Genomic DNA, 26,958 nt, shown 5'->3' on the forward strand with positions numbered 1-26,958 from the left:
TGAGGCTTTTGATGTTGAAGCAGCTTGGCGGGCAGATGTCATTGAGCATGAGCCGACTGCAGGATGCATGTGTGCGCACGTACATCAACATCCATAGATGGCATGCATGGCCGATCTGGTGGTTCTTTGTAGTTTTAGCCCACATGGTGGATTTGTCCATGATAGGGCATTTCACGGGCTGAGCTGCTGTTGTGTGTGCGCGTGTGCCTCCTGTCATTGAAATGCAGGAGATGGAGATGGCGGTGAGGAAATAATGAGCTAAGCTAGCAATTGTTTATTTGTCGAGCAAATCTGATGTCTCTCCCGCAAACCAAACATTTCAAGGTGGTGGAGGAACCAAGAGAGTCGATTGGCGATGGATGACGTAGTTAATGACCACCACGTGAAGCTCCCCCGTTCACCTTTGGGACGCTAGCGAATGTCGTCAGCGGGGGTGGCCTCCTCCCCTAAAGCGCCTGAAGCGACAGGGGGAGAGAGAGAGCATGAGGATATCATGAGAGTGTGCGATGAAGAAGTAAATGATGACTTGGGGGGTGTAATTGAGTTGAAGAAATGTCAATTGTTGAGACATGTTTAAATCAACTGAATCCTATCCTTTCTTGATGCCTAATCCTGACGACTTGCTTCTCCGGGCATCGCCGCCGCCGTGGTTGTTGTTGATGGTGGTTGCGAGCGAGGATTTGCTTTTTCCCGACTGTGTTTGCTCTTCTTCTTCAACACCATGAGACGGGTCGTGATTCTCCTCCTCTTCCCCTCTTCTCGTTTTACATTCTCTTCTAGAGGAATAAAGACCTGGTAGCCTCGTCGATTAGCCTTGTGCTAGGTTGTCGCACGTTGGATTATTAACCAACAATAATAGGCAGGCACACACACCACCACCATCACCGCGAGGACCGAAATTTGTTGTTGTTGCGGCCCTCTTTTTCCTTTTTGTCCATTATCTTTTTTTCTCTCTCTTTCCACACACCCCCCTTCACCCCGAATCTCACCCTCCTTTTTACTCTCTTTTTTGCTTCTTTCTCCCTCCCCTCCCTCTTCTTTTTCGTGTGACTCGGGTTGTGTGTTGTTGTTTTTTCTCTTTAACTATTTTCCTTTTCAAATAAATCTGGAGGGACATCCTCCTCCTCTTCACCTCTGGGCGCCCCCCTCCCCTCATCATGTCGTCGCTCGAGGCCAAGATCGTCGTCCTCGGCGCTCAGGGCGTCGGCAAGACGTCCCTCGTCATGAGGTACTGCAAGGGCGCTTTTGACCCGGCAAAGATAACTTCTACCGTCGGCGCGAGCTTCCTTGCGAAGCGCGTCGTCGACTCTGACTCGGACACTGTCGTGCGCCTGCAGATCTGGGACACAGGTTAGTCTTCCAGTATTCTATGAGAGGATGTCCTGACAGAAATAGCTGGTCAGGAACGCTTCCGATCCATCTCCCGCCTCTACTATCGTGGCGCCAACGCCTGCATCCTCTGCTACAGCATCACCGACGCCCACTCGTTCGCAGAGATGGGCGTCTGGCTCACCGAGCTCCGCCGCAACCTCCCCAACGACGTCGTCCTCCACGTCGTCGGTACAAAGGCCGACATCGTCGCCCGCGACCCCTCAGCCCGTCAGGTCCCCTTCGAGCGCTGCATCGCCTACGTCGCCGAGAACCTCGCCCCGGGAATGGGCAGCACTCCGCCTCCGACCGCGACCCCCTACCGCGACCCTACGCCCATGTTGGGCGCCCACGCCATGTCCCCTCCGACCATCGAGCCCCGCAGTCCTAGTTCGAAGCGTAGCTCGGGCTTCTGGGCACAAGAAGTAGGCTGGGACGCTTGTCACGAGATCAGCGCTGAGACAGGTGAGGGTGTCGAGGAGGTGTTCCGCGTCGTCACCCGCAAGCTCGTCGAGCAGAACCGCAAGATGCAGCAGGCCCTCCTTACTGCCACCGCTATCCCCGGCACTCCGGGCTACGAGACGGGCATGGACGGGGGATATTTTGACGGCGCAAACCCTCGATCCAGTTTCCGCGTCGGCCGTGATCGCCGCAGCTGGCTCTTCTCCCCGGGCTTCTCCCCCGCCGTAACTGTCGAGCAGGCCGGCACCCAGGAACAAACCCTTCCGGACGGCTGGAACCACAAGGAGCGCAAAAAGTGCTGCTAAAGGACCCTGCGTCAAACACGCGAGACTAGAGGGGTGAATTGGAGGGTGAAACGATGTAACCCCTCTCGAGAATGGCGTGTCTACGAACGAAGGAACAAAAACAACCAAACTACGAGACGAGCGAAAGAGTTCAGGATGGATGGATCAAGCGAGCGCATGCTGTGTGATACCCGGTGATTCAGGTTCTGGTTCTGGTTCTGCTTTTTTTTGGGGAGGGATGGTTTTGCGGGTTCAAAGCATTGGGGTGTTTTTTTCTCTCATGTTACTTGGTCTTGGCTCCTTTTTTACCCCACGATGTAGCTTGTTCTTCTTTGTTTCTTTTTTGCTCTCATGACGCATCGGGTGTTTCATGTTTTTTTTTTTCTTTTTTTTTTTTCACTTTCCTTCGCTAGGAGTTGGAGGATAATCGGTCATGAGGCTGGGCGGGCGCGGTCAAGCTTGCATCACGACATTTCTTCAGGGGATATAATGGGGGGGAATCATTGGGGGGGGGGGGGGTGTTTTTTGTGTGTCTTGGCCACGGTTGTGTTATGGCCTTTTTCTCTCACGAGACGTTTCTTTTTTTTCTATCTTCTCTTTTTCTTAGTTCTCGGGCCTTTGCCCAAACTTCTCTCATCATCTTCTTCTCTCTTGCGTTCATCGTCTTTGTTACATGTAGCATATGGGTCGCCGCCAGAGTCTCGGTCTAACCCCCAGAAACACCACTTCCATTGTGTCAATACATAAATAGACTAAATTCACTTTGATCCAGAAGCGGCCGCCTTCTTTGACTGAACCTCGTCGTCGACCGTCGGTGGCGCGGGGATATCAACACCCTCGACTCGGTACTCAAGACCCGGGTAGGCGTCGCTGACGACAAGAACATCCAGCTTGCGGGCCTGTCCAGCCTCGGCCGGAGGGAGCTTGATACTTGTTCTGGCTGTTGGCTTGCCGCCACTCTGAAGCTTGCGGTTGGGGTTCGTAGTCCAACCGACTCGCTTCACGGCCATGACCTCGTCACGGGCCACATCAGCAACAATGACAAACCAGCTCTCCGTCTGCGGCTTGGGGAACTTGGGCGCGTAGATACGGGCTTCCCTCTCCACAAGCGGGTTAAGTCGCTTCAGACCGATTGTCACCGAAAGTGCAGTGGCCTCGTCGATGGAGACTGATACGTTAGGGAGGATTGACACAGCGCGTGCGAAACGGTTGTGCTGGCTGGGCGGAACAGAGAGCTTCTTAGCTAGCTGAATCGCCTGCGGACGGGTGAGGGCGCTGATCTTGGAGAGAGACGTATCGTTCTTGACATCAGTGTCCACCGAGGGGAGGATCGAAACAGGGGGATCAGTGGGCCAGCGAGCCGACTTGATAGACTGGAGAAGAGCCATCATCTGCAAGCAACTGGAAAGGTAGCCAAGCTCGGTGAGGACATCGATGGAGGCCTGAACAATACGAATGGCTTGGTCGAGGACACTGGTCTGATCACCCACGTAATCAGTGATGGGCAGCTCAATCTGCGACATGTGCGCCTGAAGCAGCAGGAAGGCCTTCACATGGGGATCCCACATGGGGAGTCCAAAAGCGTGACCGGGGAAGGGGAGGTTGTCCGAGAGCGTGCTGTTGACGAGGTCCTCGTTGTGACGAACAGGGAGCTCATCGTACTCGGTTGCGCGGGACATCCAGGAGAGCACGTCAAGGAACGAGGCCTGCGCCTTGGCGTGACGGACGAGGTGGCGGATGGTCTTGTGGGAGAGGTAGTAGTAACTCATGATCTTGCCTAGAGGCGTGGGATCGACGTCGCCGTTGGGGAACACCTCGACACACTTGGAGTCTGCCAGCTCGCTGAGCGACTTGTTGACCATTTCGATCATGTACTCGTTGGCGAGCTGCTGCGCGGCGATGCTGTTGTGCTCCTCAGCCGAGATCTCGAGACCATAGTACGAAGGGTTCTTGTGCAGTCTCCGGAAGAAAAAGGTCCAGGTAAGGTAATCGAGGGCATCCTGCTTGGTGATGATGGTTTCAGCCGACACCTCGGCGCAAAGATGGTTATCCAAGACAGTATGCAGCGAAGACTCGACGGGGAAGCCTGTGTGGAGGAAGTGCTTATAAAAGTCCTTCTTGGCGTCCTGCGTAAAGATGCGAGCAACTCCCGAGTTGTCGAACTGGGGACGGCCAGCTCGTCCCAGCATCTGTAGCACATCCGTCAAGTCCATATCCTTGTAGGCCTCGATCTTGGCGTCGAAGAACTGTGTGCCCTTGACGACGACGAGATGGGCAGGCAAGTTGACACCCCAGGCGAGTGTGCTGGTGGCGACGAGGATCTGGATCTTGTTGTTGAGGAACAGTTCCTCAGCCAGTTGACGATCTGACTCGACGAGACCGGCGTGATGCAGCCCGATGCCAAAGTTAATGGCCTCCTTGAGAGCATCATCCTTGACTCGTGAGAGATTTAGTTGTAGGTCATCTTCGTCCATGTGAAGGAATCGACGGGGGTTATCCTCCATTCCACAAAAGTTGATGAGATCCTTGGCAGTAAGACGAGTCTGTCGTCGCGAGGGCACAAAGACGATCACAGGCTTGTCGGGGCTGTGGTTCTTGACAGCCAGGAATGTTGGGCGGTTCATGGACTGCATCAGTGGACAGAAGCCCCTGACTTCTGGGAACCCATCGATGTATAGCTCCAGGGGAACTGGACGAACCGAGTGCTTAAAGTTGAAGAGGCCCTCCTTGACACCGAGCCAGTTGCCGAGATCCGTCGCGTTGGCGCAGGCAGTCGACATGCCCAAAAGTCGGACTGCGTTCTTGGTCGAGGAAGCGATGTAGTTCATTCGCGAGACGATGATCTCGAGAATGGGACCTCGATCGCCTGCCAAGAGATGAATCTCGTCAATGATGACCAGGCTGACCTGTCGCACATATCCTCTCGTCTGCCACGAACGCGAGATACCGTCCCACTTCTCAGGAGTCGTGATAATGACATCGGCGTCTTGAATCGTTCGAGTATCGGGTGTGTTGTCACCAGTCAACTCGACCAGCTTCAACCCCAAAGGCCGCGCCAGACGAGCTCCCCAGTCCTTAACACGCTCGCGGACAAGTGCCTTCATCGGGGCGATATAGACAACCTTGGACTTGGGTCTTTCCCGAAACGCCCACCACATGGCCAGCTCAGCAGCCACAGTCTTTCCACTGCCGGTTGGTGATCCGAGGAGCACGTTGGCCGGAGTATGATAAAGCGTGTGGAAGATCTGAGTCTGCATGGGGTTGAAAAACTGGAACCTCTTGGCATAGATTTCCTCTAGTGCTGGGTTCTTGAGAGCCGAGATTGGTAGCGGCTGCAGATTCAAGAGATCCGTATAGACACTCTCAGTGTCTGGTCGGATGAGATGTTGAAAGGAGACTGGCGTCACCGTTTCCGCACCAAGCCATCTGTCCGACACGGCTCGGACGTAGATCTGCTTTGGCAGGGGATCTGAGAGAGGAATTGTAAAGTTCAGCTCATGGTCATCATGGAGCTTTCTCCTGTTAAGAATGAAAAACTCGTGATGATAGATCTCTGACGTCTCCGAGTTCTCGACCCAAACGTAGAAGGACTCGGAGGTGCCATGGATATGATCGTGCCACTTGAAGTCAGGGATCACGTAGAGCTTGATGCGCAGAACGTCTCGGTTGAGGGGCGCAATCTCGGCCTCGACGTGAACCGTGGGGAAGTTGTTGAGAATCCTGGCAATGTTCTTGCCGGCGCCTTGGTTGTGAATCAAGCCGCCAATCTCGGCCGGCTCCATATCCTTCATGGCTTCAATCGTCAGGCTCTCCTTAGCGTCGAGTTGGTTAAGAACAGACTTTGCCAAGTCGAATTGGTGAAGGGGATGCTGGAACGGCCAGATACGCTTCTCGATCGACTTCGCCAGAGTGAGCAGCACCAAGCATTGGTGACCCCATCGACGGTTGAGGGCGAGCATGAACAGTGCTCTACAGATTCGTCCTGATTGCTGAGCAACATAGTTCATGTCGTTTGAAAGAGCAAAATCCTCGGGCTGAGTTCGAGAGATGTAAGATTGGAGAAGAATGTTAGTCTTCGCCTGAGGAGTGTCGATGCCTCCATCCACATCGCAAGGGATGATTTCTCGTCGCAAGTGAGTCAGCTCCTTCTCTTCGCTGTCTCTCGACTGGATGTTGTCAAACTCTCCACTCATACTGATCATCTTCAGAATGTCTGCCTCTGTAGCTTGGGGCTGCATCATGGCGTTGAACACCTGAATACTGGTGTGAAGGATATAGTACTGGCTTGCAATTCGACCAATGTCCTTACTGCGGAGTTCGTCTGTTCTCTCGTTGTAGATGATCATCTGACACTGCTGCAGTGTCTTGGCGGCCTGGATAGCAAGTTGACGTCGTCTCTGGACCAGATTAGGGTCATCTCGAATCTCCGACCACTCGATACCATAGGTCATTGGGCTCCTCTGCATGCGAACAAACAGATACGAGTATCCAATCCATTGGACTGCATCAGGGATGGAAGTCACAGTTCCCAGCGCAATCTCGGCGTTCAAGTTGTCCACCAGCTTGGTAGAGAACTTGGATTCGATAGGCTGCTGCTCCGTTACGGCAGTCAAGTAGTGTGTGAGCTTATCGTGAGTGGTGCAGATCATGCCGATACCTGTGTCTTCAAACTGAGGACGACCAGCACGACCAAAGATCTGCAACACGTCGAGAATGCCGAGGTCGACAAATTTACCATCCTGGGCACTGTAGACCTGGGTTCCCTTGATGACGACTGCGGCAGCGGGCAAGTTGACACCCCAAGCGAGGGTGGCGGTACAGCAGAGAACCTTCAAGACGCCCTCTCCAAACAGTCTCTCCATCAGGTTTCTGTCAGATCTTGCCATGCCGGCGTGGTGAACACCAATGCCCATTGACAACAACTCACGGATCTCCTTAGACTTGGACTGCTTGATGTCTCGAGCAGCTTGGTCGTACCCAGGATGATAAGAGGGATCAAATAGGTCGGCACACATCGCCTCCATAGCCTTTTGGTTCAGCATGCGAGCCGTGAGCATGGTATCTCGTCGTGAGTGAACAAACACCATGACTTGATGATCGCGCTCAAGCATCTCTTTAACCTTGTCAAAGGCGACTTGGTCAAGGTTGTCTTTGGATTGCTTGGACCCGGCCTTGCCCTTGACACCAATGAAATGCTGCTCAAGTGGCACAGGCCGGAAAGACGAATCAAAGTAAAACAGGCCAGCATACTTGTTGACCTTGAGGAAATCGGCCACATCGACATAGTTGGGCAGTGTGGCACTGAGTCCGATAATTCGAATGAGCGATTGAGTGCTCTCAACCTGTCTTTCTGTTCGAGCCACGAGCGACTCGAGGACAGCACCTCTCTCGTCATGAAGCATATGGACCTCATCAATGATGAGGAGGCGGACCTTCTGGACGAGTTCCGTATCGCCAGTTCCCTTTCGTGTGACAACATCCCACTTCTCAGGGGTCGTGACGATGATCTGAGTCTGGATAATCTCAGCCTTTGTCAGTTGCATATCACCAGTGTACTCTCGACACTTGATGCCAAGCCAAGCCAGACGCTTGCCCAGCTTCTCCGTGACTTCAGCAGCAAGAGCCTTCATGGGAGCAACGTAGACGATTTTGAAGTCTTCGGCATTGACGAAAAAGTCGGTGGCTGCTGGATCCTCAAATGGGTTGGGTTCAACATTTTGAGCAATTGTTTGGAGAATGGTGAGCATGGCAGCATCAGTTTTACCCTGAACAGTTCAGCATTGAAACTCTCAACGTCGGATGAAAGACTTACAGCACCGGTAGGAGCACAGATCAACATGTTCTCACTAGTCTTGTGCGCAACGGGATAGACAAGACTCTGCATGCGGTTGAGCGTCTTGTAACCCTTGAAAGTGTTTCGACACAACCCATTGAGCTCCTTGATGGGGATGAGTCTCTGGCCTGGGCCAAGGACACCCTTTCGACCAGCTGGGATAGAGTACTCCTCGTACTTGTCAAACTGCTTTCGCTCACTACCCACTGGCAGACCATACTTCTTTCCGGCATAACTGAGGGTGTTGCCAGCGCTGTATGACTTGTAGACATGAGGGTAGTGAGGCTCTTTGGAATGAGCTGGCGCCAGAGTGGCAGTCTTGTGTGCCAGGTCTTGACGACGGAGAGCGTCCTCTCTCTGGGCCTTGTTCAAAAGTCGGGGTCCAGTCGAGGATTGTTGGTTTTGGCTGTTGACAGCAGAAACGATTTCGTCTCTGTGACCTAGAACCTCGATGATAAAGTCGAGATCGTCGAATCCGACAAGGTCGGTAAGCTGGATTTGAAGCTCATCGTCGGAGCGACTAGACGAGAGAACACTCATAATCTGACTCTCAAACACATCGGCAGAGAGACCGTTCTTGGCCGCAATGCCGGAACACTTTATGGCGAACCACTCAGCGCTGTATTCAGCTACAGCTGAGCCGTCAATGGCGGCCTCTCCATCAGCAAAGTCGCTGCTGAAAGCATCCTGGTCATCGTCCGAGATAAAGTCCCAGACGTCCTGACCGCTGTTTCCAGAAGAGTAGCCACCAAACTCGTCTTCGTCGACATCTCCATTGACGGGGCCATTTTCCTTGGGGATCTTGAGGTTGGCGATGGCCTCTTGCATAGCTGCAAACTGTTCCCTCCACTGAGCCTCGGCGGCACTGAGTTCCGAAGACGCCATGATTGGATTTGTGAATGACAAAGATAGTTCCTGAATAGGTCCCCGCGTGATTGAAAAAAGACGTGTATTCTGCGTAATGTGTGAAAGAATTCAATATCCTGCTGCCTGAACGAGCAGCAGTCGCGGCCTTTTTGATATCGCTGACCTTGACTGAGGTTGCTTGTCGTGGATTGGTTCACGGCGGTGGCCCTCGTAGAGTCATACCGCTTGATAACCCCCACCTCACTATACAAGCCCCCGCCACAGGCGCCACAGAAGGCTCAAACTACCTAAACTTGGCAATCGCAGCGGCCTAGTCAAGGACCCCGTCAGCCCGTCGTGGGGAACATGTGACGCCCTGACCCGGGCCTGGCCTGGCCTGGCCTGGCCTAAAGTCCTACCGACCTCCGTGAACGACGGGCGGGCATGGGCGCATCTATCTAGCCGGGCTGGCCTCATTCTTCCTTTTTACATATAACCTTCCCGCCTTCTCCCATCGTCGCCCGCTTGCGCTCCCGACTGCACACTCTCTCGCCTCTATAACCCCAATCGCACGCCTATTATCGACTCAATTCCGCCATCATGAAGCTGCACTACATCGGCGTACGCTACAACACCCACCCCCCGTGCCCCTCACCGACCGACCGAGTTGGGCTAACACAGCTTGTTGCGACCAGATCCTCCGAAACGAGAGCCAGCCCGCTCACGAGATTGTCGCTGAGAAGGAGCTCAGCAGCTACTCACGATTCACACGCAACAAGTCAGTCTTCAGTTTCGGGCCCTCGTTTCAAGGTCCCGACGCATAACGCCCAACTAACTCAATCTCTAGCTATGGCGAGTTCATGACCCTTTTCGCAAAGACCGTCGCCGAGCGCACCCGTCCCGGCCAGCGACAGGATGTTGAGGAGCAAGGTACATCAGCTTCTGCCGCATAAAGCATTCAGAGGCTCACGCGCGATCTTACAGACTACACCTTCCACGCCTACGGCCGCACCGAGGGCGTCTGCGGCATCATCATCTCGGACCACCAGTACCCTGCCCTCGTGGCGCATCAGCTCCTCAGCAAGGTCGTCGACGAGTTCCTCTCCAAGAACCCCCGATCCGGCTGGGCCAGCGGCACACCCACCCTCGTCATGCCCGAGCTCAAGGAGTACCTCACAAAGTACCAGGACCCCCAGCAGGCCGACAGCATCATGAAGATCCAGAAGGAGCTCGATGAGACAAAGATTGTCCTCCACAAGACCATCGAGAGCGTGCTACAGCGCGGCGAGAAGATTGACGACCTGGTGGCCAAGAGTGACGGCCTGAGCGCTCAGAGCAAGATGTTCTACCGTTTGTTACCCCCCCTTTTCGGTCTCTCGGGCGCCCATGATCCCCGGGTGTCAAACTTGCGACTCAGCTGACTAACGTTTCATCTCGACAGAGCAAGCCAAGAAGCAGAACTCGTGCTGTGTTCTGATGTAATGAATCATTTCGTTTTTCCGGCGTTGAACGTGGCTTCTTTTCAGCATACATGGGAATGTCGGTATTGAGATTGGTTAACTACCTACCTATTCGTGCGGCGCAGATACTTTCCAATCGTTTCGTCCACCATTCGTTCGCGGGGCCATGTCGTTTCGTTACAGCAGCTTAACTAGACTTTTTGATATGGGGCAAGGGGAGGAAATCATCTCATCACATCACATCAGCTACGCGTGGGAGCCTCGGTGGGTAGAGTTGCTAATGATGGGAGAATCGTGCCTTGTATTTCTTTTATATAGTCCCAACAAACGGACACAAAGATGAAGTTGAAAAAAAGACGTGTCGACCAAATGTGAAAAAAACCCGTTCTTGAGGGGGAAAAAAAAACCGTTCTTAAGAAAAACCCCATCCCCCCTTTGTGACAAAAACTCCAGCAAGATGCTTGCTTCCAGGGGGTTCAAGTTTTCGCTCTCCCTGTCCTGCCAATCCGATGCTTCTCCTGCGCCTTGCTGCAACTCGTAACTCGTGGTATCCCAATCTTGGCCATCAAGGCTGCTGTTTTGCTTGCTCTTTAAAAAAAGACAAAGGGAAAAACGTTGTTTTGGAGGGATGGTTGCCCTGAGGTGGATGCAAGAGGTCGACTCATGCCAGTGAGGCCTCTGCGAGTTGGTTGCTGCCAGAGCTTTTGAAAAAAAGGGGTATTTTGTAAAAAAAACATGTGGGTGAAAAGAAGTATAAGAAGGTCTAAAATGTCCAAGGGAAGAAAAGGTAAAGGTAAAGGTGTCGTTGTGTGTGAAATATGGAGTATCTCTTCAAGGTCCCTCGAGAATCACTCTCTCACTCTTGCGATGCATCTGCCATGTATCTGGCGAGTGGGCCAGCTCTCCTCTAGGATGCACAAGCACAGGAGTTGCTGTCTTGGTCTCGGCGAGGCGTTCGTTCTTCTCGATGGGAATGTAGGCTCCGGCCGGTGCCATGGGGTTACTGTCGCCTCTTCGTCTCACGCTCGGGTTGCTCTTCAGGGGATGGAGCATCTTGCGCTGCTGATGCGATACGCTAATCTGGCGGGCGATGGAGATCTCGACGGCGCTGCGGAGGGCATCCTCGGGGTTGTTCCCCGGAGGCCTGATGACGGTGATTTTATCCGGTGATGCTAGGGATGACGGAGGAGAGAGCTTCTTGGAGGTTTCGGGGCTGGACGATGTGATGGATGCTGGAGGAGAGACCATGCGCCATGAAGGTTCCGAGGGTGACAATTGAGGGTGCCCCCGTACAAAACGGGCTTCCGAAGCCTCGTCGTCCGTGTGCGCGGGAGAGTCGAGGATAAGGCTAGAGGTGTCGGGCGTGAAAGGAGAAGGCGCCTTCGAACGAGCGGTAGGTGAGATGAGTGCCACAGGTGATGTTCCCCGGGTAGGAGTGAGGTTCCGCCTGTTTGGAGAAGAGCCTGCTCTGCGTACGCTGAACTTTGAGACGAGTTTCGGTGCGTTCTGAGACGGCTTTGGGACCTGGACGATTCGGGCCTGTGCGGTTTCTTGTACCTCATCCTGGAAAGATGCTTGTACGGGCGATATGAGAGCGGGGGACGTGTGGGCTCGGTTTCGAGAAGGCAGCGGCTTCGATGTGTCTGCGCCTACTACTATGGTCGGTGAAGGCTGGGGTGAAGTTGCTCTCCGTGGCCGTGAGTGATCGTCGTATCCCTCGGCAACCCCATCGCCAATCGTTTGGAGACGGTCCAATGTGGCATGTCGCCGAGCAAGGAGCGATGAAGCGGATGAGGTCGTGGACTGCGTTTGCAGCACGCCGTTAAACATGACGCTGTATCGCTCCATCTTTATGCTGGGGATCTCGATATCAAGCAGAGACGACGTAAGTTGGGGCATGGGAGGTACTGGGGCAGGTGGAGGAGGAGGAGGAGCTGCCGCTGCCGCCTTTTCTGCTCTTCTCCTCGCCGAATCACCACGAAGGGCTCTCAATGACATCTTGCGGCCTATACCCCCTGATGAACTCGACTCCTTCTTCACTTCTTTTGAGGGTTTCCTCTCGATGCCTGTTGGCCTTTCTTTTGTGAGTTTGCCTGGCGACAAAGGCTTGAGGTCTGTCGGGGTTTTCAGGTCCGCTGGTATCGGTGGCGGTGGTGGTACTTCTGGCTCAGTCGGTACAGGTTCTGTCTGAGACCGTATGACAATGGGGGTGTGCTTTGGTGTCTTCCTCTGGTCTTGCGCCGCGCCTGCAGAGGCAAGTGACGTTGTAGATGCGTTAGGCGTGTCCGTCATGGACCGCTGAGGCTGTGCCGGGCGGGCAGCTCGCTTCGACTTTGAACGAAATATCCCCCATTTCCGTGTCTTTTGCTGCGTGTCGTCGACAGGTTCAGGCGCGGGCTCTGGTATCTCGGCAGCAGCGGTGTTGGTTCTTTGCGGGTTCCACGCCGCGATCGGCGTGAACTCGCCTACTTGTGTTGGGCTTCCTATCGCCATGCCGATGGCAATAACACCGGTTTCGCTAGAGTCTCCTATGGAATCCGGCGTCGAGGTCCGCACCATAGTCATGCGTGTTAGTGACGAGCTCCGGGGGCTGGTGTCGGGAGACGGTGGTCGGCCATGGATGTGAACATGGAATGCGGTTACGTTGTTGGCCTTTCGGGAGCTCTTGAGGGCGAGGGAGAGGTCGTCTCTTGAAACTCGCTTGTCGAGAGCGTGCCTGTCAAAGAGGTTGTGTGTGTCTGTTCGGTCAGCCGTGAAGCTTCCTCTGCGTCGGCTGGGACCGGCTGCAGCAGATACAGTGGCGGCTCTCGATAGTGTAGTAGGCATGACTGAAGATCGCTTCGCTCACTCACTCACTCACTCGCTCGCGATCTTGCGGCGGGGAGGGATGATGATGCGGAGTGTCGAGAATAAATTGGGCAGGCAGAGGAAGCGGGGGGTAACGTTAGAGTAAAGAGTGTGAGTCCCGTCCTGTTTTGACCGCCAATCCCTTGTATCGACAGGGTCTGATACAGCAGATGGTTCACCAAAAGACCAAGTTCCCAGGGGCCCGGGATCCTCGTCAAGAAGGGACAGTATCGGTGATATAGACGTCTAGTTAGGTTGCCCCCCCGTCTCACAAGGACCACCCCGCCTTTGCCGGGAGCCTATTGTATGAAGCTGTAGATTTGAATCCGGACTAATGCGGTTAAACGGCCGGCTAGAAGCAGGGAACTGGGTCCCTGGATGACGATGCGGCGAACAAGGATGGTTTGTAATAAGCGCAGAGCAATTTTGTTGTCGAAAGAGCCCATCCCCGGATTGGCTGCCGAGAGCAAATGAGTCCTATGCGGGCGATGCTTGCTTGGGAAGGAATGGATGGCAAGATGGGATGGACGGACGGACGCAACGTCAGCTTATTATCGTGCTCGTCAACCGACAAACGAGATATGATGTGCTGTTTTGGGAAGACGGAGGGGTCCAAGGGGGGTCCTGGGGCTGCGTTTTGATACTCAAGAACTTGTGTGGACGGGCCAGCAGACGGCAACTCGCCCGCACGTTTGAGGTTGATGAGGCGGTTCTTCAGAATTTAGATCCAAAAATGCCCTTTAACCGCATGAGGACGACGACTCTTGGTTACTGGCGCTACTTGCGCTGTCGGCCGTTCATACGTGGCCCGAACCAAGCGCCAAAGCTGCCGACGAGGGAGCCCTGTCGTAGTGAGGTGGGACCTGGGGGTTGACACGGTCTGTCTCGTGTGTCAGAAATCTGGAGGGATGGACAAAAAAGAGTCAAGCCGGTCGTGTGTTTTCAGCAGACGGCGTTACACAGTCACATTGCCTGCCTGCCTGCGAGCCTGCTTCCGAGTTTCATGATTTAGCGGCACTTCTGACTGCCTACATGATCCGTCGTGATATACGCATGCATCAATCAGCTGCGTCTAACCGCCAAACGGCCATCCCGAGATGGACCATGGCCTTATTGCTGCGTAGCACGTAGCAACAAGGACACATCGTTGTCTAATAAGCCCCCTCGCCCCCCTGGAACAGCCCCAGGCCCCATGTCGACCCTTCGATGTAACGCCGAATCGCATCGACAATCTTTCAGGTGTTGCAGCGCAGCGACTTGTCAAAGCCTGGGTGTGGGCGGCTCGGTCGGTCACGATGGATCCCTGTCTTGCTGGCTTGGACGTCGGGCGGCACTTGACCCTCACACCGCAACAGGGCAAATGCTGGCATTGGATCACAACTCAAAAGGTTCTGGAACCATTCTGGGGCGCACACGTCGCAGTTGATGAATGCATGCGACTACGGCGCTGGGCAAAGCTTGGGTCTCATGTTCGGTAGTCAAAATACCTTCTGTCTGTCTCTTCTGCGACAACCGGGTGGTTGATTTTAAATTGGAGGAACGCGCGCCAAAAATGTCTCCCCCCCATGCCCACCCCGTCACAAGCAGGAACTAGTCTCAGAGAAAAAAGCAAACCACCGATCCAAAACAGCCGCAGAAAACCTGCTCTTCTGTCTGCCGGCCAGCCGCAGGACCAGGCCGCACACGCGACCCCGTTGTTTCCAACGGTTTGGCTGGACAAAACAATATACTACGCTACGCTATGTAGAACAAGCGGTTCCCGTTCTTCTAGAAGTTCAGGTGGCGCACATGGTCGAGCTGCTCCCGCGCGGCTCGTAAAGACCGGCCTCGCCGGCGTCGCCCAGAGCTGCACCCGTCCTTCATCTCACTTACACGGGGGGAGCAATCACCAGGCTAGCGCTTCGAATAGGGCTGACGGTCAAGTTGAAGCTATCCCCCTCAGACCAGGCTCTCATGAGTCCCCAAGTCCCGAAAAGGGAAACTCAGGAATAATAGCGCATCCTCGTTCGTCATTGGATCGCTAGGTTCATCATTCGCCTCTCCCTCATCAACCTAAGGACCTCAGGGGCTCTGTCTGCCCTGTTTCATGTTGCCCACCACCAAGTCGACCGGGATTTCTGTGACGCGTCTCAGATTGCCAATTTCCAGGGGTCCTTTTCTCTAAGGCCTCCCTCACACGGGCCAGAGGCGTTCACCCCGGGAGAGAGCGGCCCTGAGGCTCGTGAGCGATCTTCAGCAGAGTAGCATTCAAGGCGTCGGGCCTCGGAACCGCTCGCCGTTGATGCGAAGGCTACCCAAGCCAGGGCAGCAATCTGTTTCACTCCGGCCAATACCCGCTCCTGGGCAATACCGGCAATGCTATTGTTCTTAACAGACGACATAAAACGTGAAACATCCTAGGATCCTCGTTGTCTAAGTAAGCGGCTGTTGTGCTTGGTTTGACTTTAAAGAGCCGAGCCTGTCGATAACTATTGTAGAGATAATAGTTGGTATGCATTGCAGGGACAAAGAGCACCGGCAAACTCAGGCGGTAATAAAAAGTCGGCCTGTGCTCGTCCACCGGGTATCCGAGGGGAGCCAATGCTGCTCTCTTATGATTAAAGTTCGGTAGTATTGCCGAATGGACTGTTCATTTAACAATGGCCAGGACACGTCAGACGATGGAGTCTTGTTAGGGATCAGGCAACGAGTTGGTTGCCATCCTCACATCTTTTGTTTCCAAGTTGCTTTTCTCCCTCAACATTGTAGCCATTATTGGAAACAGGCCGCCACAATCGTTGTTTCGCCGAACGACGAAACCGAGGCGCATGTTGAGAGTCTTTAGAGTGTCACATCATCGTAATGTTCTCGTCAGATTCGGCCTTATTCCTCCCAAGTTTCTTCTGACTCGAAGCTCAAGATAGAGTCCTTGGCACAACGCGATGCTATTAGAATTCTAGCCTTGAACTCCTGGCGGATGTTTCCGTCTGTACCAGCGGCCCGTACGAGCTTCCCGTGCCTCTGGCGCCAACACCAAAGCTGCAGCCCCTCCTAGTGACGTCGGATGATGAAATGAGGGTTGTCTCTGTCTGTTGTCCATCACGAGCTTCAGAGTAAGCTTACTTTGTATGTGCTGCAACGCATAGCCTCGCAAAGGACGTCCAATGTAAAGCATCTCTAAGCAGAGTAGGAAAAAAAGCTGAGTAAACAATGCGTGCCTGGATCGGACGTCACACAATCACAAGCCCAGCTTTGACAATGGCAACATGCAAAATGCGTGACATGAAGCAAGGCGCGCTGATCATGCCGGCTGGCTTGGGAACCGTTGAGTCGCAGCAAGTCGACGGTACATTGACCGACACCGCTCCTACACCGCATTTCCTGGTAGATCTACCCATTGGCGGGGGGGTCATCACCCTCACGGCCCAAAAATACCTTGCCTCGCTGCTTGCTGGGCTGCTGGCTGGGCAGCAGCAGCAGCAGCTCAGTCAGTAACATTTTTTTTTGGCGGGGACGGACGGAGCCTAGAGTGGAGGGGCAAATGGAAAGCTCCAGAGAATCACAACATCCAGTCCAGTCGTCGGACGGCCAAAGGCCCCAACTCGACCTCCCCCGCCAAACCTCCAAACCTTCAAAACCTCGCGCCGCAACTTGAACCTCCTCCGATCTTGGGCCTCCCGTCGTCCTCCTTGTACTTTTCAGCATCCCCGCCTATAGCCTCTTCTTCTTTTTGCTCTCTTCAGTCCTCTTCCATCACCATGTCGTGGCAAGGTCAGTAATCATCCCCCATCCCACCTTTTCCCCTCCCCCTCCCCCTCCATCGTCTGGTTCCTTCATCACCGCCTCTGGATAACCCCACCTTGAACTGCACATTTTGAGGTTTTCAAGAAAGCTGACGTGATGGCTGTCTCGCCGATATAGCATACGTCGACACTAGGTAATTCTACACCTAATCCTCAGTCATGACCGTGGCCTCCAGCCGTCTTGATCCCGACCGAGTACCGAGCCGATGCTGACCTCTATCAACACAACAGCCTCGTCGCCACCGGTCACATCGACAAGGGCGCTATCATCAGCGTTGCTGGCGACAGCGCCTGGGCCCACTCCCCCGACTTTCAGGTACAGAACCTCGTCCTACGGCTGGGCGGTCCTCTAATCCTCTATACGCCATCTTTGTCCGAGTCCGTACTGACTCTTCCCACCTACAGCTCAAGCCCGAGGAGATGAAGGCCATCTCCTCCATTGTCAGCGAAGACAAGGCCGCCATCGACAAGGCCTTTGGAGAGGGTCTGTACATCGGCGGCGAGCGATACGTCTTGACCCGAGTCGAGGGCCGAAGTCTCTACGCCCGAGCGGTACAGATACCGAGCCCCACGAGAGCTCTTTCCATAGTCATCCCTCACCGCATATGCTAACATCTGACTCCAACAGGGCCGCCTCGGCGTCGCAGTTGCCAAGACCACTCAGGCCATCGTCGTCGGCCACCACGGCGAGGCCCAGGTTGCCGGCAACGCCACCAGCACCGTCGAGGCCCTCGCCGATTACCTCATCGGCCAGGGTTACTAGATATTCGCGAGTACGGGATGGGATCCCCTTAGGGAGCGCCAAGAACGCTGTCTACCCGCGGCCCGGATAGGCATCGCAGCTGTGACGAGCTGATGTTGAGAGGAGGGCTTTTGTTTTAAAGCACTGGGCGGTGAGCCCGAGCGTCGACCGGCGAGGAGGACATTTTCTTTGTTTGGCCAGGGATCGTCCAAACGAATTTGTTTCTACAACGATTCTGCATATAGGCAATCCAAGTGCCCTCCAAATCTTCCCATACAAGTCTTGTTCAGCATGGTGAACTGAAATGTCCAACTGACTGTATTCGCTGTTACGCCAAACTGCTGCGCCGGTTCAAGCAGACAAGGTAATATACAGTGCTTTTGCCCGTCCCAATGTACTCGTGACATATTCCTTTCATAAACGCCGATGCCGGGATTCCAAGCCAATATGCTCCTCCCTGAACTCCGCCTCTGGCACTCTACCAAATCAATGCGACTCCCCACAAGCTCCTGGGCCTCGTGAGCATGAACTCGTCTCGTCACAAGTCTGTGTTCCCTGGAAGAACCGACTTAAACCACCTAGACAGGAAGCTCGGCGTTGCGTCGACCAAGACCAATCCTGTCGACGAGCATTCCGATATAGGGCCCTACGACGGGTAAGCCACGTGCGAAGCTAGCAATCGTACCGAGGAAGTCTCCAAACAGGATGACTATGCCGTACGCCTCGACGAGGAAGCCGATAAAGGTCCATCTCATGAGAATGAGGATCAAGCCGAGGAAGAAGGCGGCGGTGCCCTTAGCCTTTTGCTTTCGAGCAAAGAAGAGGAGTGTCTTTTGAGGTCCGATTATGATTGTCAAGCCGATGAGGAAAAGGATCTATTCGCGCGGGGGACATGTTAGCTTCGGGTTCTTGCATCGCTCGTTGGTTCGAGGGGTTCGAGGAAAGGGAGGGAGTCGTACATTTCCCATAGCAAGCCTGTAAGCAGTCAGCATCGTTAGCAACAGGACGACGGGCGCTCGGGAAGAGTGGATGAGACTCACATGGCTCTATCAAAGAATAGCATCACACCTCCGATGAGGAAGAAGCCTCCTGCACAAACAAGTCATCAGCCATCATGGCTCACTATGCGCCGAAGCTCTGCGCGAGCGCGTACCTACCGCCAGAGCAGAAGACAACTCCAATTTCTAGTGACAACAGTTAGCATAACTAGTTCCCCTCAGCTTGTCCATGCGCGGCGATCCAATGCAACTCAGGGACCGAATAGGAAGATGGTCGCGAGGGCGCGCGCAGGCACAGGCAGGCACAGACGTACTTTGGCTGTCCGACATCCACATCGACATGTTGGGCGGTTTGGTTTGGTATAGCTTTGCTGGTCAAAATATGGATGGAGACAAAGACTGGGGGATAGTGACGATCGGGAATAACTGCGCGAGACTGGACTTGTTGCGAGGAGAGGAATTGGTTGCAGGGCGAAGCTGGATGCAAGATTACACCAAGGTCGATGTTTCGTTTTTGCTACACGTGGTTCCTGCCTTTATCAGCTCTCGCCGCCCTCAAGGACACGCAGCAGCCACCCACCAGAGGTCCCTTCCCTTCCGTCCCAGGGGCGCGTAAAGTCCTCTGAGCGTTTGGGGCTCAAATGCTGATGGACAGGGCCCTGCCTAAGAGGGCTAGGGGAGATGTGGCCCCCTGGAACGGGAGGGTGGCGATTGGCTGCCGTGGCCAAGGTGGGTGGATGCGGGCTTCAGTTGAAATTTCGCTGCGAGTTTTACGAGACTTTGCTTCTTCACCTTGCATTCTCACATTCTCGAAATGATCATGGCTCACACGACCATCTCGTTTGATCCCGCGGCGATTCCGATACGATTTACCGCATAGGGGACCTCTTCACGGTAAGGACTACGGCGATAATGGAGACTGCAAGCAAAACCCAACACATGTTCTATTATGTCTGAACTGCTTCACCCGGATGGAACCATCAATCAACACGACAGATGGAGCTGCCCTTGCATCCCTCCTTTCTGTGCAACCTGCCGCGACGGCCAGCGGCGTTCTTCGCCCTGGCAACTGAGACACGTCTCTTCCCCATACGTTCTCGGTAGTCTGTCGACCTAGGCGGAGAGCAACCGCGATCACGATTAAGCCGGAGCGTCAATTGCCATCCCTTAGCCGAGAGGCCTTGGGTGCATAGTTGGGGCTTGACTTTGTTGGTCCGACACTTGCATGTGTCTCTATCTGTTCTTTGTGTAGTGTTTATGTGCCTCGTAGTTCCTTGCAGGGCTCGACCATCCATCCGTCCTCTCTTGGATTACGTAGAAATCATCGCTTTAATTAAGTGTATAATGTTAAGAGTCCACGCTCATTTCAGAACCGTGTGAGCACCACGGGCCTCGAGGAATTGTTCTGCAGCACCCTGAGGTAGGGTTCTGATGAGACCAAAGATCTCCTTGTTGTGATACCTCAGTCGCGTCTTGGGGTCGAGGTAGGGCGCTGGCAATCCCGTCACATCACAGTAGTGTTTGTTGTGCGCCAGAGACGGCGCTGACTCGATGTTTGTGTACGTAGCAGTGGGAGCCGAGACAGGGCCACCCGTAGGCTTGAGGCTCTTCTCGAGGACGAGCTTCGAAAGGCTGCGCGACGCCTGGGCGAGGTTCGGGGGCTCTTTGCCGTTCTCGGTGGCAGGTGTTGAGGTGCCGCTGGTCGAGAGGCCATCGTCGGCCGGGGTCGCGTTGCCACTAACATCCATGGGCGTGCCCATCGCTGAAGCTTCCCGTCGCGAGGCATCGCCGACGATGGCCTTCAGATTCTTGTTTCGACGCTGGTTTGGCTTCCAGGTTGAGCTGCGAAACTTCTTGTGGGTTGAATGGATGTCGAGCTTCTCGATGAGCTGCTGATGGGCGATCTGCGCCTCGGTAGGGGCGGCCATTTTCGCTTATTCCTGGCGGATGATATTCGATGAGATTGCGATAGAACTTGATTAAAGGTTGGAATGTTGCTGAGGATTGAATGGCAAGGATATTGTGTGTCGGCGTTGAACAACGGCAGGCGTGATAGCTCACGAGCTGGTCGGACCTCCGGATTCTGCCGCGTTTCACCGCGTTCCTGAAATCGGCTGGGGTGTTGATGGGTAGAAGTTGCGCTAAGACGAATGCCCGAGGAGGGCGAAGTAAACAAGGGTCCCACGGCATAACACCCGGTCAAGACATCAACACTTGTAGACTACACAATTTGTAAAAATGGTAAGGCTCCCACATTGACTGTTGCGAAATGTATATATAATTACGACTCTGGACTTACGAGTAATTCCAGGAGAGCCCACACGAGCATCAACAGAACCTCCTCTTGTCCCGCATCATCACCAATGTGGTACGTGGTGACGGATTCAGGCTCAGAATGTGAGGGCGCTAATGGCTTGCAGGAGAAGCTCAATGAAGCTGTCGTTGTTATGAACAAGAGCCTTCAGGTAGAATTGGCAACCCCTTTGACCGCAACATTACGGGCTGACGAATACCCATAGGACATCAACATCCAAAACATGAACGTGGAGCTGGTAGCTCAAATGTTTAAGAACTACCAGTCTAATGTTCTATTTCATCTTGAGGGTAGACATTCCTGTCTTTCGATTTGAAAAGGAGTTTTCTCACTATTTGGCAGCCACGGATAACTTGAAGCCTCCGAACTGAGACTCGAGTGAGGGTTGTTAGACATACGGCGGTTGGTGTTTACCATGGATGCCGTTTTGAACGAATGAACGAAGTCATGATAAGAGAATAGACCTGAGAGTCTACCTGCACGACCAGATGGTCATTGTTGTCCACGGAAGGGCATATTCACCCTGGCGATGATAGGCGAGATACCAGAGGTTACCGACTGAAACCTGGTGATACTTGGAGACGGGACGCTGCGCCTATCAACTGGTGCAACTACATGGATGGCAGAAGGATAGATGTCGATACGAATTCCGTCAAATATCTTATTGTTGTTGATACGCAAATTGAATAGCGGGATAAATAACATCTTAAGACTTGCCTTGAACACTCTCGTTCATGTCGCTGGTTGTCCTGAACCGTGGCGTTGATCGCGTTAAGTTAGTGGATCCCGAGTTGCGGCATGTCACGTCCCTCATCAGCCTTGCAGCCTCGCACCCTTTACCCTACCTTGCTTCTCTCCAAGCTCCAACATCTCGCAAGCTTACACCAATTGGCCACCGAATTAAATCCGTGTCGAATATCCCCATTTCTTTTCTTTCCCCATCATGATTTCCAACCCCCTCTTGTAATCCGCCATAGACTTCCACAACCATGGCGCCCTCTGCCATCGACGAGCCCGCCATCAAGGCGCCCGAGCCGAAAACGTATCCTCCCGCCAAGATCTTCCCCGTCAAGGAGACACGCTTCGAGAACTACATCGAGCCTCAGAGCGACGGACGGAGGCGCGCGCTGCAAAATCCCGGCAGCGCGGCCATCGTCATCGATAATGGTGAGCCTCCTGCGCGAGGGCGTGCGACGAGCCAGGAGCTAACAGAGGGTGTTCAGGATCCTCCGCCGTGCGCGCCGGCTGGTCCTTCGACTCGAAGCCGAGATTCAGCATCCCTCCCATCATGGCCAAGTATCGCGACCGAAAGCTGGGCAAGACGTTTTCCTTTGCTGGCTCCGACTGCTACGCCGACACAACCGCGCGAGGACACATTCGAGGCGCCTTCGAGGCCGGCACCGGAATCGTCAGCAACTGGGACGTGATGGAGCATGTGCTGGACTACATCTTTCTCAAACTCGGAATGAACGAGGCGGACGGCGGTATTGAGGTTCCCATCGTCATGACAGAGGCCGTCGCAAACTTGCCATACTCGAGGAAATGTAGGTTGAATCGCCTGTCACGCGCACCGCATACTAACCCTTTGTCTTTAAGCCATGACCGAGATCATCTTCGAGTGCTACGGCGCACCTTCACTGGCATACGGAATCGATTCTCTCTTCTCGTATCGACACAACAAGGGCAAGACCGGTCTAGTGGTCTCATCATCATACACCTCGACCCACGTAATTCCGGTCTACAACTCCAAGGCCTTGCTTGGCCAGGCGACGCGGCTGAACTGGGGAGGCTATCACAATGCCGAATATCTTCTCAAACTCATCCGACTAAAATACCCGGCCTTTGCTGGCAAGCTGAACGTCTCACAAGCAGAGCACATGCTACGTGACCACGGCTACGTCTCCCAGGATTACGATAACGAGCTAAAGGGGTACCTTGACTGGACAGGTCTAGAAGACCGCGATATTGTCATCCAATATCCTTACACTGAAGAGGTGATTGTTCAGAAGAGCGAGGAAGAGCTGGCCCGGATAGCAGAGCGCAAGAAGGAGAGTGGACGGAGACTCCAAGAGCAGGCTGCCAAGATGCGCCTGGAAAAGCTGATGAAGAAGGAGCAAGATTTGGAATATTACAAGGACCTCCAGAGACGCATCACGGACCAGACCAAGAAGGAGACCCGTCGCCTTCTCGACAGCAACGACATCAAGGATGAGGCGCATCTGGAGAAGATCATGAAGGAGTTGGAAAAGGCCATCAAGAAGGCCCGGACCAAGGATGTCGGTGGTGACCCTGAGGAGGAACAGGAACAACCCAACTTTGATCTCCTCGACATCCCCGACGACCAGCTCGACGAGGCTCAGATCAAGCAGAAGCGCCAGCAGCGTCTGCTAAAGTCCAACCACGAAGCTCGAGCTCGCGCCAAGGCTGAAAAGGAGGCCGAAAAGGCGCGCGCCGCCGAGGAGGAGCGTCTAGACCAGGAGCGACGCCAGAACGACCTTGAGAGCTGGCTCGACGAGAAGCGGCAGAGGCGCGCCGACACGCTCCAGAAGATGAAGGAGCGGGAGCGCCTTAAGCAGGATCTTGGAAACCGCAAGTCCCTTGCGTCGCAGATCCGCATGAAGAGCATCGCCAACCTGGCCTCCGACAACCCGACCAAGAAGCGACGGCGTGGAGGTGACGACGATAACTTTGGCGCCAACGACGACGATTGGGGTGTATACCGTCAGATCGCTGTGGGTGACAACAGCGATGACGAGCAGGAGGAGGAGGACCTTCACTCGACCCTCAAGTCCCTCGAGGAGGACCTCCTCCGCTACGATCCAGACTTTGACTATGAGCACACCCATGAGGCACAGTCCGACTGGTCCAAGTCTCTCCTCCACGCCTTCGCCCGCGGTCCCCGCCCCTTCGACCCTGCCTCTCAGGCCGAGCTCAACCAGATCCACCTCAACGTCGAACGCATCCGTGTCCCCGAGGTCGTCTTCCGCCCTTCCATCGCCGGCGTCGACCAATCGGGCATCGTCGAGATCGCGGGCGACATTCTCAACCAGCGTCTCGGCGGTGTGCCCAACCGCGACGACTTCCTCCGCGACGTTTTCCTCACTGGCGGCAACACCCTGTTCCGCAACTTTGATGACCGCGTGCGCGATGGTCTGCGCGCCCTCTTGCCCGCTGACGCCCCGCTGACTGTGCGTCGTGCTGAGGATGCCCTGCTGGATGCCTGGAAGGGTGCTGCCGGCTGGGCGGGAAGCTCAGCATGGAAGACGGCCAAGATCTCAAGGGAGGAGTATCAAGAAAAGGGGGCGGAATATATCAAGGTATGGCTGACCAACCAAGCTCGACCCGAACCACCACTGACTCTCCTAGGAACACGACATGGGCAACTCGTACGTGTAGATTCGGCAGAGTTGATGGGGGCATGGAGTCAAAAGCGGGTGGGTTCATGTATGGTAGATCAGGTTGTCAACTTATTAGCTTCAGGTTGCGTTAATCATGGAACAATGTCTTTCAAAAGCTCTGGCTCAGCTTAACCCTAACTTGGGTGATTTATTGCAAGCACTGTCTGAAAGTCTTGAAAACACAAACACAATACGCCCTTCTGCAAATCACCTCCCACTTGTTCCAATATCAGCTCGGCCAGCCCAGCCGGTGAGCACCCCGGTCTTGTCGGAATCATGCAGATTCCCCAAAACCTGTAAAGGGTAGAAACGGCACGGTTAACATTACCGCGAGATTTGTAGGCTCCGTACGGAAGCTCCGTACATGGGGGTCTTGGTTGTAATAACATCAAAGGAGCCGAAACGCCGCTCTCCTATATAACATAACATTGGTCACCACAATCGCATCCTCAACGCCGTGATAAAAATAACGTCTTCCAACAGTCAGATGGATATCATTTGCGGTCAAGCCGCGGGTTGTTGTGCAGGCTCCTCGGGTTGTTGTAGTTGTCTGTTGATCTCCTCCGCTGTCCGCGTGTCCTCGGCGGCGGGTTCAGGCTTGAATTGATTACCCGTGTACTGCTGTCGCTCAGCCATCTGCTCCTGAGCCGCAAGGCCGGCGACGGCCTGCGCGACGGCCTCGAGAGGTGTTCCCACGGCAGGATTATTAGGTGCCGGCTCAGGAACGCTCGGCGCCGGTCCCGAAGTTGGTGGCGCCGGTTGAAGGTTGACATTAGGTGGAGGTGGGGGGAATTCGCCGTGAACATCCAGCAGTCGTGATTGCAGGTGGATGACATATTCGCGAAGGGCATAATTCTCTGACTGCATAGTCTTGAAGGACTGTTCCATCTCCATGTAGTCGCGAACTTGTTGCTCGAGCTTCTTGATGTATCCCTCCTTGCGCTGTCGGAAAGCTCTCTAAACAAACCCAATTAGTACAGCGGATCTACAGCTCGCGATTCGTTCCACTTACTTGAGCGGCTCGGTTTTGGGCTGCGCGCTTTGACTGGGACAACTCCCGCTTCGCCTTGCGGCCATCGCCTGGCATCTCGTCTATCGGGCCAGGGATCTGCGGCGCGGGAGCAATGGGTGCGGCAGAAGGACCAGCAGTAGCGCCTGGACTATGTCCAGACGGGGGCGCAATGGGCATCATGTTTGCGGTTGGCGCGTGGTTGGGTCGGGCGCGGAGCTCAGGATGAATGTGAGCTTCAGCCTCGCCTTTAGCGGCTATAGCCCGAACAGCGTCTTGAGGAGCGGCCAGGTGGTCGAATCCATTCGATGGCCGCGCAGGAGCAGGCTGCAGCGGCGGGTTCCTGAGGTCGCGAGCGCCAGGAGGTGCCGACGAAGGTGACGTCGCGTCGTGATTCTTGAGGAGTTCGAGCTGTGCGCGCAGATGCTGCTCTGGAGAGGGGTGCTGGTGTTAGCCAATGCGCCCAGGGGCAAGCGGATCGGAAATCGGAGGAAGTGCGAGACCGACGCCGGCGATGAGGAGCAGAATGTACAGGAGATGACAGATGAAGCTCTCCCAGCTCTACTATTGACATGCGCTAGGGCGCGACAGGGATGATGTCAAGTGGAAGATGCAAGGTGCTGTATGAGTGTCGCGATGGACAGATGACGATGGGTGGCGGGTGCAACGAAGGGAGGAGTGTACAGCGAGGGACCAGGACGCGCCTGAGTATCAAGCGAATCGACAGAGACAGAGACAAAAAAGAAAGAGAAGTTGTCTTGACTGACCTTGAGTACTGGCGCCGTTGGCTGAGGAGTTCTGCATGCTTGAGCTCTGGGGGAAGAGAGTCTGACTCAGCATTCAGGAAGTGGGCGTGGGCGGCGGCGTGGGCGCGATGATTATTACTACGAGGGGCGGGCAAGACGCTGACGAAGAGGGAGAAGGCCGGCGACTGGTGATACGTTCGAAGAGGGATTATGTAACCTGGATGTGTAGAGGAGGGTGATCCAGGCGGAAAATGGCGTGGCTGGGCCGGGGATGGAGGGATGCGACAGTCGACAGGCTCCGTCGATGATGGATGGGGCTTCTCTCCGCCCTAGGTAGTGGAGGTTATCGCTTGTACAGTACTGCTGCACGTACAGTAGCTTGCTAGGCTGAATGATGGTGCCGTCTCCGTTACTGCTGTACGCGAAGCTGAGAGCCGTTGCCAGGAATCAATCTCTTCCTTGAGAAGAATAGTGATGCGATAATGACCGAGGCGACAAGTTGTCGAGAGAATCCCGGGGGCCACTAAGATTGTAGCTTCTCGTCTCCAAGCCGAAGCCGCGAGCTTTAGTGAAGCTTCAACCTGAGGGGAGCGACAAAGACGCGTTGCTTCAGGCGCTGATGCCTGGTTGATTGATTGAGCGACAGACTGAATGAAAACTTGTAGCAGACCAACACGCTAGTTCCAGAAGAGCAACAAAAACCGACACCTCTTGCCTTTACCGGGCACCGACTTTTTTTTCTTTCTTCTTTGCTGATGAAGTTTGGCGGCGCGCAACAACAGGCGCGCAAGACGAGTCGAGCTCTCGCAATCGCAAAATGGGAAGCTGACTGATGAGGAGGGGAGGGGGAGTGGTGTAGATGCAGCAGG

General features: G+C 54.5%; 9 protein-coding genes across 9 annotated transcripts; 4 read left to right on the top strand and 5 right to left on the bottom strand.

Annotated features, from left to right (window-relative positions):
• Positions 1-1,157: 1,157 nt before the first annotated feature.
• Positions 1,158-2,135, top strand: LRP88_13566 (P-loop containing nucleoside triphosphate hydrolase protein; the record flags this gene model as incomplete). The annotated part of the gene is made up of 2 exons (XM_083249926.1): positions 1,158-1,325; positions 1,404-2,135. 2 exons carry the CDS (start codon positions 1,158-1,160, stop codon positions 2,133-2,135), a joined length of 900 nt encoding a protein of 299 aa, XP_083094260.1.
• Positions 2,136-2,872: 737 nt separating this feature from the next.
• Positions 2,873-8,832, bottom strand: LRP88_13567 (Sec63 Brl domain-containing protein; the record flags this gene model as incomplete). The annotated part of the gene is made up of 2 exons (XM_083249927.1): positions 2,873-7,879; positions 7,930-8,832. 2 exons carry the CDS (start codon positions 8,830-8,832, stop codon positions 2,873-2,875), a joined length of 5,910 nt encoding a protein of 1,969 aa, XP_083094261.1.
• Positions 8,833-9,393: 561 nt separating this feature from the next.
• LRP88_13568 (palmitoyltransferase YKT6) lies at positions 9,394-10,275 on the top strand (the record flags this gene model as incomplete). Its single annotated transcript, XM_083249928.1, has 5 exons — positions 9,394-9,414; positions 9,489-9,571; positions 9,641-9,723; positions 9,778-10,143; positions 10,235-10,275. The coding sequence occupies 5 exons, from the start codon at positions 9,394-9,396 to the stop codon at positions 10,273-10,275; spliced, it is 594 nt and encodes a 197-aa protein (XP_083094262.1).
• Positions 10,276-11,084: 809 nt separating this feature from the next.
• Positions 11,085-13,079, bottom strand: LRP88_13569 (uncharacterized protein; the record flags this gene model as incomplete). The annotated part of the gene is made up of 1 exon (XM_083249929.1): positions 11,085-13,079. The coding sequence occupies one exon, from the start codon at positions 13,077-13,079 to the stop codon at positions 11,085-11,087; it is 1,995 nt and encodes a 664-aa protein (XP_083094263.1).
• A 3,758-nt stretch (positions 13,080-16,837) lies between these two features.
• On the top strand, positions 16,838-17,645 carry LRP88_13570 (profilin; the record flags this gene model as incomplete). Its single annotated transcript, XM_083249930.1, has 4 exons — positions 16,838-16,850; positions 17,059-17,198; positions 17,288-17,434; positions 17,511-17,645. The coding sequence occupies 4 exons, from the start codon at positions 16,838-16,840 to the stop codon at positions 17,643-17,645; spliced, it is 435 nt and encodes a 144-aa protein (XP_083094264.1).
• Positions 17,646-18,202: 557 nt separating this feature from the next.
• On the bottom strand, positions 18,203-18,964 carry LRP88_13571 (Got1/Sft2-like family-domain-containing protein; the record flags this gene model as incomplete). The annotated part of the gene is made up of 5 exons (XM_083249931.1): positions 18,203-18,499; positions 18,584-18,599; positions 18,665-18,713; positions 18,782-18,808; positions 18,937-18,964. 5 exons carry the CDS (start codon positions 18,962-18,964, stop codon positions 18,203-18,205), a joined length of 417 nt encoding a protein of 138 aa, XP_083094265.1.
• A 1,019-nt stretch (positions 18,965-19,983) lies between these two features.
• LRP88_13572 (YL1 nuclear protein C-terminal domain-containing protein) lies at positions 19,984-20,550 on the bottom strand (the record flags this gene model as incomplete). Its single annotated transcript, XM_083249932.1, has 1 exon — positions 19,984-20,550. The coding sequence occupies one exon, from the start codon at positions 20,548-20,550 to the stop codon at positions 19,984-19,986; it is 567 nt and encodes a 188-aa protein (XP_083094266.1).
• A 1,375-nt stretch (positions 20,551-21,925) lies between these two features.
• On the top strand, positions 21,926-24,332 carry LRP88_13573 (actin-related protein ARP5; the record flags this gene model as incomplete). The annotated part of the gene is made up of 4 exons (XM_083249933.1): positions 21,926-22,103; positions 22,160-22,480; positions 22,533-24,253; positions 24,303-24,332. 4 exons carry the CDS (start codon positions 21,926-21,928, stop codon positions 24,330-24,332), a joined length of 2,250 nt encoding a protein of 749 aa, XP_083094267.1.
• A 506-nt stretch (positions 24,333-24,838) lies between these two features.
• On the bottom strand, positions 24,839-26,244 carry LRP88_13574 (uncharacterized protein; the record flags this gene model as incomplete). The annotated part of the gene is made up of 3 exons (XM_083249934.1): positions 24,839-25,291; positions 25,347-25,787; positions 26,107-26,244. The coding sequence occupies 3 exons, from the start codon at positions 26,242-26,244 to the stop codon at positions 24,839-24,841; spliced, it is 1,032 nt and encodes a 343-aa protein (XP_083094268.1).
• Positions 26,245-26,958: the final 714 nt, after the last annotated feature.

Source organism: Fusarium phalaenopsidis, assembly GCF_050370095.1.
Source record: "Fusarium phalaenopsidis strain FUZ10S chromosome Unknown contig_32332, whole genome shotgun sequence".
Classification (NCBI taxonomy): Eukaryota; Fungi; Ascomycota; class Sordariomycetes; order Hypocreales; family Nectriaceae; genus Fusarium; species Fusarium phalaenopsidis.